The sequence below is a fragment of the Stigmatopora nigra genome, chromosome 11 (genome assembly GCF_051989575.1).
Source record: "Stigmatopora nigra isolate UIUO_SnigA chromosome 11, RoL_Snig_1.1, whole genome shotgun sequence".
Taxonomy (NCBI): Eukaryota; Metazoa; Chordata; class Actinopteri; order Syngnathiformes; family Syngnathidae; genus Stigmatopora; species Stigmatopora nigra.
The window spans coordinates 7927325-7937817 of NC_135518.1; the positions used below are offsets into that span (position 1 = coordinate 7927325).

General features: G+C 40.0%; 2 protein-coding genes across 5 annotated transcripts in view; one reads left to right on the forward strand and one right to left on the reverse strand.

Annotated features, from left to right (window-relative positions):
• adarb1b (adenosine deaminase RNA specific B1b) overlaps positions 1-4516 on the forward strand; it is a 59838-nt gene extending 55322 nt beyond the window's left edge. For all 4 annotated transcript variants that reach the window (XM_077727711.1, XM_077727712.1, XM_077727709.1 and 1 more), the window contains 3 exons: positions 214-395; positions 1069-1247; positions 1437-4516. In XM_077727711.1, coding sequence (XP_077583837.1) covers positions 214-395; positions 1069-1247; positions 1437-1613 — 538 coding nt within the window. In that variant the 3' untranslated portion in view covers positions 1614-4516. The remainder of the gene's footprint in view (positions 1-213; positions 396-1068; positions 1248-1436) is intronic.
• A 1693-nt stretch (positions 4517-6209) lies between these two features.
• LOC144204020 (TRAF3-interacting protein 1-like) lies at positions 6210-10130 on the reverse strand. Its single transcript, XM_077727713.1, has 13 exons — positions 9930-10130; positions 9472-9540; positions 9247-9408; positions 9019-9141; positions 8557-8941; positions 8397-8417; positions 8203-8287; positions 8036-8128; positions 7823-7946; positions 7703-7739; positions 7555-7628; positions 7106-7317; positions 6210-6852 (listed from the first exon to the last, which is right to left on the reverse strand). The coding sequence occupies exons 1-13, from the start codon at positions 10059-10061 to the stop codon at positions 6690-6692; spliced, it is 1680 nt and encodes a 559-aa protein (XP_077583839.1). The 5' UTR covers positions 10062-10130; the 3' UTR covers positions 6210-6689.
• Positions 10131-10493: the final 363 nt, after the last annotated feature.

Below are 10493 nucleotides of genomic sequence, written 5' to 3' on the forward strand. Positions count from 1 at the left end.
ATCTAACATGCATTGGCATCAACACATTGATATCTCCTCTTAGGTAAACATGAACTGCATCAACACCATCTCATCACTGGATATCTATATTTTTGTTTCCTTTCCATTGTGTATTCTATAGTCCTAAAAATACGGTCATTTGTTGCCAATTGAAACCAGTTGACATACACCTGCCAATTGTTAATCATTGTTGTGCATTTTTTTTGTACGTAGGTGGAATGTGGTGGGCATCCAGGGCTCCCTGATGAGCTATTTTAGCGAGCCCATCTATTTTTCCAGCATCATCTTAGGCAGCCTCTATCACGCCGACCACCTTTCCAGAGCCATGTACCAGCGCATCGCCGATATCGAAGACCTCCCCCAGCAATTTACACTCAACAGACCCCTTCTAAGCGGTAAGAGAAGATGTTTGGCATCAGATTCCCTGTTCGCGTTTCCAGTTATTTGGAATCTCGCCTTGTTAACATTTGATATTTAGACAGCTGCACCCTGGTTGTCAGAACTGACATTTACCTTGTGGAATCTGAACAAATGCAGCAACTTCCACAGGGACTGAATATTTCTGGTTTTATTTGTGCAATATATGATGCATTTCGCCTTTCTCTAAACATTTGAGCATTGATTGCACTCAGTCTCTGCTATGAATATTTAATGTCTAACACGTCAATGGCATTTATCGAATTAAATTTTAAAAATCACATTTTCACGGGATGCTTGTTTTTGTTAACCCACTACGGCGCATTAATCAACTATAATTCCTAAGTCTATTAAACTGCAAAGATATTTTCACTCTTTGGCTGCCATTGTCAGCAATAGATATCCAACCAATTTCAAGTCGGAGGGTTGGCATGGTATAAACAAACATTAATTTGCAGCCACCCTCCCAGTCCAAATATCTACTAATAAATCACTCATTTAAATTCACATCAAAAGGGTGAAAAGAACTACACATGATTTGATGTTTATCACTGTGTATTTTCCCAAAATTCTAGTCCAACCTCTAAAGTGTATTCAATCAATCAATCAATCGGATATTGAGGATTTTTTAAAATGTTTTTGGCTTTGTAGGTATAAGCAATGCCGAGGCCAGGCAGCCAGGCAAAGCGCCCAACTTTAGTGTGAACTGGACGGTGGGCGACTCCGCCCTAGAGGTGATCAACGCCACCACCGGCAAGGACGATATGGGCCGAGCATCAAGGCTTTGCAAGCACGCCCTATATAGCCGATGGGTGCGCCTCCACTCCAAGGTAAACGCCCGGCAATCAATCGTTGTTGTATTTTGACTTCAGAATTGAGTTCAAAATAGTGTGCCTAACATTCTTTTTTAAAAGCAAGCATCTGAGAAACTACTGAAGCTACAGCATTCAAATTAAACAGTTTCAGTGCTTTGGAACGGAAAATGAATCCCCGCTCACTGATAACGTCTTTTTGTGTAGCTTTCGTCCGTGTTGCGGATCAAAGCGCCGAAGCCGTCTTCCTACCACGACGCCAAGCAGGCAGCGCTCGAGTACCACTCGGCTAAGCAGGCGCTCATCAAGGCCTTCCACAAGGCGGGCTTGGGGGCATGGGTCAAGAAGCCCAGCGAGCAAGACCAATTCACGCTTGGCTCCTGAGGCACGCCCCGGAATTCTATTCGTGTTAGCAGCTCGCCCACGTTGACCTCCCATATATTTGCACGCACTCGCAGTTGTTAACTCGTGGAAAATAATGTGCATAGTCAAAAAAAACAAAAACAAAAAAAACAAGCCAATAACCTCCCACCCCCATTTGATCAGGTTCACTCCTTATGGAACTCACCTCATGAAAACGTGTGCTTTTAATTTTTTGCTTTTGACAGATAACTGGAATCCTGGAAGTTTAGTTTTTTTTATGTCGTAGACAAAGAAGGTGTATGTTTATATTTTGTTTTTAGGGATTTTTATTTTGGGGCAGCGCATGCCGTCAGTTTAGGTTAGACTAGATGTGCATGGACCCCCACTAATGACCTCAAAATTTAGGGAAAAGTTATACTTACTGTATTTAAACATGCTGCGAAAAGAAACCTACTAGAACCCGTAATAGTCCGTCATTTGAGTCTTTAATATTAGAGTTGATTTTCTTTTTTCTTTTTTTCTTTTTTACATGAATCCACGCGTACTTGTACATTCCTTCCCGTCGCGCTCGCGGCGGGACCTGGTTTTTGCTCGGTGCTTGTTGGCAAAGTTGGTTTCGTTCATCTGAAGATTTCTTTGCATGACCGACCCGCACAGCAGAATGGTTCGCATGCAGAGAAAAGAAAAAGAAACACTAAATAGAGAGAGCAAGAGCGAATGAATGCCAGCATTTCCCTCCACAGGCAGCTTCAATTGTTTCTATTTTCTATATTTTGCTCGTTTGGGTCAATGCAAAGTTGCTTCAATTTTCTCCAACTTTTTCTAGACCTCTATGAATATTTATATAATTCATTGGGAGACGTCCAATTTGTTTTGACTGGGCTGCCAGTGGACACGTTTACATGCACCCAATAAACATTACAGATAGGTTTTTAGTTGTGACCCGGACTTATGAAACACAGCATTAAGACCAACATGGGATTCAGTACCTTGCTCAAGAATAGTTGACAAGATGACCGGGGCAGGGAATCAAACCCACAACCTCTAGGTGGGGGAATGACTACTGTACAACAGGACTATAGCACCCCACAGTGAGCTGGCACACTTTTTAATGGTGGACTGTAGAACCAGACTAAAAAAAATGGCACATTCTAAGTAATATTTTTGTTGGAGTAGGCGATTTAGACATTATCAACTTTTTTTGTACTATATCAGCCTATCAAATGCGAGTATCTGTCGGGGTTACTTGTCACACATTGACTAGTTAATAAAATAGCAAAAGATAGACGAGATAAAATTAACTATAAAATGGTTATTCCTATTTTATTTAGCTATTATTCAACATATGATTTACAAATATCTTAAAAATAGATTAACCAACTAACTTATTACTGCCATTGACATCATTCGCTACCAACTTCTTCTTGCAATATATTGGACATCTATATTCGTCAATGGCACTTTAACATCATTCTCCGCGAGGCTTCCCAGTTTAAATATATGGATTGGACGTCTATCAACAACAATAGTAGTTAATGAGGTTAAAAAAATAAAATAAAAATACATTTAAAATAAAAAAGGTGGGTTAAAGCAGGGGGCTGACTACTGATGCAGATTTTTTTTTAAATGATAATACTAAAAAAAGACTATTAAGCTAATAGTACACATGTACTATGAGTGAAATGTATTTTAAAAGTACTCACTATGCAAAACTGCCCATCTCGTGTTGTATTATAGTATGCTTGTTTACATGAGCATCGTTTCAATTGTCGTCACTTGGAAAGAATAGGTAGTTAGATTACGACAAAAGCTGCACTCTTATGTACATTAGAGCTGAGTAGTGACTGTCTTGCTGTTCCACTTTGGTCTTCTATGTGTCACTAATGTATTTTAAGTTGTTGTTTTTGTTTGTTTGTTTTCTTTTGACAAAAGTGATCCAGATTTGCACAGCCTAGCTTTAAAGAGTGACTCTTTAGGATTTCATTTTGTCGTAAGATGTCTACGTTTTTGTCTGATGTCAATGATTTTAGCGATTTCTTTTTAAGTCGTTGTTGAAATTATCCCCGACAAACGAGGTTTAAGCTACCCCACAAACATCATTATTCTTCACCAAAGATGATGTCAACTTTTGTGTGTCATCAAAAAGATGATCCTGGAATTCAAACAAAAAGAGCACAATAAGTGCAAAATGCAAAGAAAGATAAAAAATATTGTTTTTTTTCCTCTTTTTTGTAAAGAACACGTTTTCTTTCCTCTTTTTCAATCCTCCATTTATTTTCACGCCTCAGCATCTAGCGGCTGGCACGTGTGATGTCATAAGTAGCGTCTCCCGCCAAGTGATTGTGACGTTTTACCAAGTTTAAGATTGGAAAATCTTCCAGGATTGAATGTAAAGGATGTTTATTTTTTTCCAAGATGACAAAAGAGCAAAAGTAGGATTGACCCTACACCAAAGTGACATGCAATACCGCCTTCCGCCCCTCGTGTATGCTGTGATGTCACTTTAATGCCCCCACTTTACACACACATTATTATTCTAATCTCTTGTACAAAAGACTGCCTGCTGGTTGAATTTTTTTTTCTTCTTCTTTTTTTTCTTTCTCCTTTTGACTGCACTGACAATGTCAACCAATGATGTCATAAGAAACCTTCCCTGTTTTGGGGTTCAGCTCAGAGACGATGGCAACAAGAACTGAACTGAATTCTCACAACTCCACTTGTACATTCTCAAATGATGATCAGTGCCCCCCCCCCCTCCCAAACCCCCCTGACAACATCTGTGACAAACCCCCCACAGTAAAAACCTTGCATGTATTTACCAACGCTGCACCTCGCATGATTAACTTTTAAAGGACTCGTGTAGGAAAAAAAAAATCATGAAAATAGAGAGAAAAATAATAAAAGAGTTCTTAGTTTACTTTCAATGCTCTTGAAGAGTGTTTTCCTTAAATACTTGGGATTTTTACAATGAATGCCAAGAAGAAATATGTTCAACAACATATTATATGTCATTTTATTGATTAATGTACAGTATAGGGAGAAAATATACGATTCCTGAATTGCTCCTTTATGGTGCAAAACTCCAAATCCAAGGTTGCCGTCAAACCGAGCAGTTTTAGGACTTTAACAGCCGCGTTAAATGTAGTCTTGCATCTGAGCTCACGATAGCTAAAACATGAATTAAAGAGGCAAGTGGTAGTCCTTGGGTGACAGATGCGTGGGTGTTAAAGAGAGGTGCTGAAGAGTTTCAGTCACTGGCGCCCCTGAGAGAAAATGACAAATCGTTAACGTCGGTCCACCACTAAATGGGAGTCGCACTCGCTCTCAAGGCCTGCATTTCCATTTCAATTTTCTGCTCAATGGACTTGATGTATGCGCAGAATGGTACCGCCAGATCCGTCTTCACCTCGACCGTCTGTTACTCACTGCCATTGTGACCTCGTGCGTGTGTGTCACTGTGTAATTTTGCCTTGTTCAAGGCAAATGGATAGCGAGGGAAGTGGTTCTCTAGGTAAGACACTGTTGAGGAGATTAATGAGCGCCCGTGTGGGGACGAGAGCGTCTTAGGATTGTCCTCGGATGGCGCATGCAAATGATGGCAGGACGCCCATGTCTGATTCCAAACAAGACGACTGGCATTTGGCTTTAAAAGTGTCGTTCTGCCGGTAAAATCTGTCCTTTTTGGTTTAAAGAAGCCATTTTGGCTCAGCATCCTTTAAAAAGTTTATTGGAAAAATTATCCATGTGTACTGGTGTCACCTATCCATATAAAATTTGCTGAACATGTCTTTAAAAAGACACATGCAAAAGTCTCAAAGACAAATGCCCAGAATTAAGAGATCTTAATTAGTTTTGTGTATTTTAAGTGAATTTGAGCTTTTCATTACTTTGAATGTAATGCCCCTGTGACCAGTTTGACAGATCAAGATAAAATATTGGATGACAGTTCTGTTATAAGACACATGATGAAGTTTCAAGGACACATCCCTAAACTTAAACAGTATATTGCAAAATTTAGGTTTAATCTGTCATTTTTGGTGAGTTTAGGGGCTTTTCAGTTGGAAAAAAAATGCCACTCTCCCCAATTTCCCCCATCAACATGGTTGGTCATTTTGTCACAGCGACTCCTCACACTGAAGCTTCTTACCTGATCATTAGAATGGAAGGAAGCGACACTGACATTTGCATGCTGACCTTTCTGATGTACGTGGCCAAATTTGTTGCTTCAGACACATATCGTAATAGTCCCAGTCGGACATATCCTAGGTCTATATGTATTCAGAGTGTTTTTTTTTCTTGTGTGTGGATATGTGTTACATTTCTGCCATAATATCCTCAGCTCTTGTCTTGCTTAAACTGTTTTCTAGCAAGCCGCCTGTTTGAATTGCATAATTGTCAAAGCGGCACTCAAAGTGACACTAATAGCCGCCTGCCCTTGTCGGTGACACTGTGGTGAGATTTGTTGTCTTGTCAGACAGTGAGAAGGAAAGCCATTTGATGAAATGAAAACAGAATCAAAAGTTTTCATTTTCAACATCATTAGTTGGAAAGTCCATATTTTAGCTTAAGGTGGAGCAAAGAGTGTCTGTGCCTAAATATTTCTTTAAGTATAACAGCTTTCTCACCAAATTCAGCATTTTTATTGGATAAAACTAACAACAAACTGCACAAAATAATTAGTCACACAGGCTAATGAAAATTATGAACATTTTTCTATAAACACAAAAAAACGGGAGGAAGCCAAACATCTAGATGAAATGCTTTAAAAGATATGAAAGACTTTTGCTTGCTTCAAATTAAAAAAAAAAAGACACTCAGTGAAGTTTGAATAATTTAGAGCAACATGAAGAAAACTTTCTGACCTATATAAAATGCTTTCCCGGCTTTTCTTACATTTCAAGCAAGTGTATAATAATAATCAGCAGACTCACTACCATATACACCTTATTTAGCTCAATTGGTTGGCTTGACGGGGATAGATGTCCAAACCGTTTGATACTGGGAGGCCTAGCAGTTTGGATGGACATTTATTAGCGTTTAATGTCACTTATTAAACATGAGCACAAAAAACGCACATGCTGTCATAGTTCTGTGTTTTCAGGATCTAGGAGAGATGATGGAAACCAACTTTTTCTGGATGTTCTCCTCGTTCATTAATATGTTGGACCGCACGGCACAAATTCTATCTTGGTAATCTTTCATTTGCTGGTCCAGCTCTCCCAGTTCAGCCTTTAGAGGTTCTACAGCAAGATCTGTCGCTCTGTATGAGTAAACCACAAAACACAATTGCTATAATTCTAAAAATGCCTGTTAAAATATGAATATTTAATGCATCTGTTCTCTAACCGTGCTTATTTTTTCAAAATTGGCAAAATAAGGTGCACGAAAGTAGACCTCGGTGACATTGTGATTATTTGGACATTTTTTTGTATATATTTAACAGGAAAAAATGGAAAGTCTTGATTTAAAAAGGTGATATTTTGGATTTTTAAGATGACTTTGTATGCACTTACTTCTGCTCTTGCATCAAAGCCTGCGAATGTTCCTTGTTTTCCCGGCGCCAACTTTGGAGCTCGGCTTGCATGGCGTCGATGTCCTCCTGCACGTAGTCCATGATCTTCCCCAAAGGTAACGCGCTTTGACACACGGATTGGATGGACGCCCGCAGTCGCTCAATCTCCCGTGTGACCAGATCTTGTTCCTGCTTTCGAGATTCCTCTGACTTCTGAATGAGGATGTAAGTTTAGAATGAAATATGTTTAGCTCCTGATATCTAGATGCATGTCACAATTCTTTTATTTTAATCTATGTGGTCTATTAAGGGTTTAACTGAAGGGGATTATTTTTTTCAGGCTTCCAAGGTATCATAATAGCACCAAAAAGTGTTTACTGCTCTGCTGACAACAACAAAATGTGCTTTGCAATTGTCATTCATAGGTTTTGAGAAGCCCAGAATACAGACCTCTTTGGATTTATTGGAGGACGGTGACAACTCATAGTCTTTTTTGGTTTCCAGGATCTTTTTCACCAGTCCGCCTGCATCAACCCAATTTAGAGGACACTTGGTGAAACTAATTGCAAACAAAAAGCAGGAAATAACGTAAATGTACCATGTTTTTCTTGACTGTTGAGGCCTTGTGCAGATTCCTGTAAGCAAAGACGACCCACCACAATGAATGCAAATAGTGGGACAAGCAATGTAAATGTTTCCATCTCATCTTTCACTGAACCTTTTCTTGCGTATCTGCAGGTTCAGGGGCCGCCTCGGCCACCAAAAACTGCTCATCTTCCTCGTCATCGTCATCCGAAAGCTTCTTGCCGTCTCTGATAACGGACGTCTTGATACTAGAAAGCCTTGAAAGGGGAAAGGAAGAGGTTAAATTACACATTTGGGTGTATTCAATGAGAAAAAAACACATTGATTAAAAATGTAGTGACTTCACCTATCTGCCGGAAGCCCTTCTGAGAAGCTCTCTGGTTTCTTGACTGGCGGAGGACCCAAACGAGCACTACTGGGCCTTGAATTCCGATTGTTGCTAGAATGGCCCCAAATGCGTCAATTCTGCTAGACTCATTGCCAATGGCAGCTTTTGGTGTTCGTGCTACATACCTGTGCGACACTTCTGAAGGAAGCGAGGGAGCGCCGCCAGTATCTCCGCTTTCCTTGTTGAGAAAATTTTGCGTCCGCTGATGCTCTGTGAAAATGAACGGCGGGCCGATCTTTGCAAGGGAAAACTTGCCTTCTAATTGGAAATTCCCGCTTATGTTGATGCCTTTCATCAAATCTGGTCGACGGACACTTACCGCCTTCGTTGTCTGATTCGTCTGTTGGCAAAAAAGGGAAGCAAATTGGGTTTCCAAGAGAATGAGGAAAACATCAACTTCCTCAAGTCATTCCATTCTTACAAGAAAATCAGGTTAATATTAGCATATATTTGCATAATAGGGAATGGACAAATACTACCTCCAATTGTGTTTTTTCGTCTGGGCCCTCTGGCAGAGGAAGATTGACATGTTCTGGTGGGTGTAGTGGTCCACGACGATGGAGACGTTTCCCTATCGGCGCCTTTGGCTTTTTTCCGTTCTTTTTCTCTTTTCTTGTTGTTTTCCTTGTCCTGAATTTTCTCCTTCTCGTTGCTTTGCGCCTCGTATTTGTCCTTGTCGTGACGCTTGATTTCTTGGTCGCCATCTTTAGGGCTTTCCTGGTGTTCCCGCCGGTGGTTCCTAGTGGATCGCTCTCTTTCGTGGTGGTGTTCTCTCTCGGTTTCTCGACGTTGCCTCTCCTGTTCTCGAGGCGCTTCGGGGTCCTTCTCCAGCCTGGCCTCGCTGTGGTCTGTCGGCTTTTTCTCCTGAAATAAGATTGCATAAATTATTGAGTGCTCAGCATCCTTGGAAAACTTGATTTTTTCAGAAATGTAGAGGATACCTGTCTATCCGGCTGAAATTCCCGTCCTTCCACAATCTCCTGAGGTTTCGAAATACTCTCCTTTGCCTTCACCTCCAGCTTCTCTGGTGCAAGAATCCTCTTCACGGCCTCCTTACTTGACATCTGTGGGCCAAGTTAAGAGACTGCCATGACCATTCCAGTACCTGACAAAGATATTTGATATTTTTTTTCTCTACATGTTCAAGGGCCGCTGTGGCTTTGACAAACTTTGTTGAGACAGCACTTGGCAATAGCCTGCAGGAGCTCATTGGTCCTCTCAGGTTCATGACCAGCAACGATTTGCGCTGGTCTCACAGTAAGTGGTTCTCCAGTCACTAGTACCACAAGATCTATTGCTTTCTGAAGGAAGGCCATCTTCATCTCTTTGTCCTGCAAAAGAAAAGCATGAACTTTAATTTCCTTTGGAATGTTTTGACGTGTTTTGGCCCTTACCTTTACGCATTCTGACTTCAATTCGTTCTCTTTATACAAGCCCTTCATAAAGCCTGTGGTTCTGATTACCTGAGGATGGACAGATGGTTGTTTTGAACAGTTTTACACAATTAAGTGTTGTAAGCAACTATTACTACTTGCACTATTAGGTGAACTGTAACTTAAAAAGCATGACTGCAATTTCTGTTCAGTTTAAATTTGCAGCATGTCATTTTCCAATCAATAAAAGACATTGGATTCATGTGAGGATAAGTGGAAAGCAGACTGAATGAATGGAAGTATATTCAGTTACTTAAAGTATTTTGTCCAAGGGTTATTGGACACTTTTTTGTCCAAAACAATAGCTCCTCCTATTGGTTATTTCATGTTTAAACAGCATTCAGTCAGTAAAACAAATTTGTATCCATACAAGCACAAAATGCAATAAAATTGACCTATTTTTCTTGTGTTAATCTTACCTCAGTGAAGATGTCGTGCAAGTATCGAAACGGTGGTTTGCTGAGTAGCTTTTCAGTAAGAGCCGGTTTCTTTATCACTTTGCCCAACATGCTTTGTGTCTTTTTCAATATTACACAGTTTATAGTGGCCATTGTACCACAAATGTATTTTTTCCCAAATTGATTTATGCAAAGATTATTTGATATTTCATAAACGACCAAGGAGGCAGTGGAAATTATTTGTGCGACTTTGTTTCGTCATGTCAACGATAGGTGGCGTCATACTGCATTCGAATATATACGTCACGTTCAACATTGAAGGTGGCATTTTATTCCAATGCTAAAAATATATTTATATTTTAGTGTAGAAACCAAAAATATATAAATATTTTAGTGTAGAGTCCACGATGGAAACAGGACGTTCCTGGCTGATGAATTTGATTACATGAGCACGGTAGGTCACCTCTGAAGAGTGTAATGTATTTTTTATTTTATTTAGTTTTGGAATTTAGTGCTTTTTTTAATCTAACGAATGTGCGCTCCACAAGAGGGCAGCACACGCAGCTTTGTAGATATCAACTACTG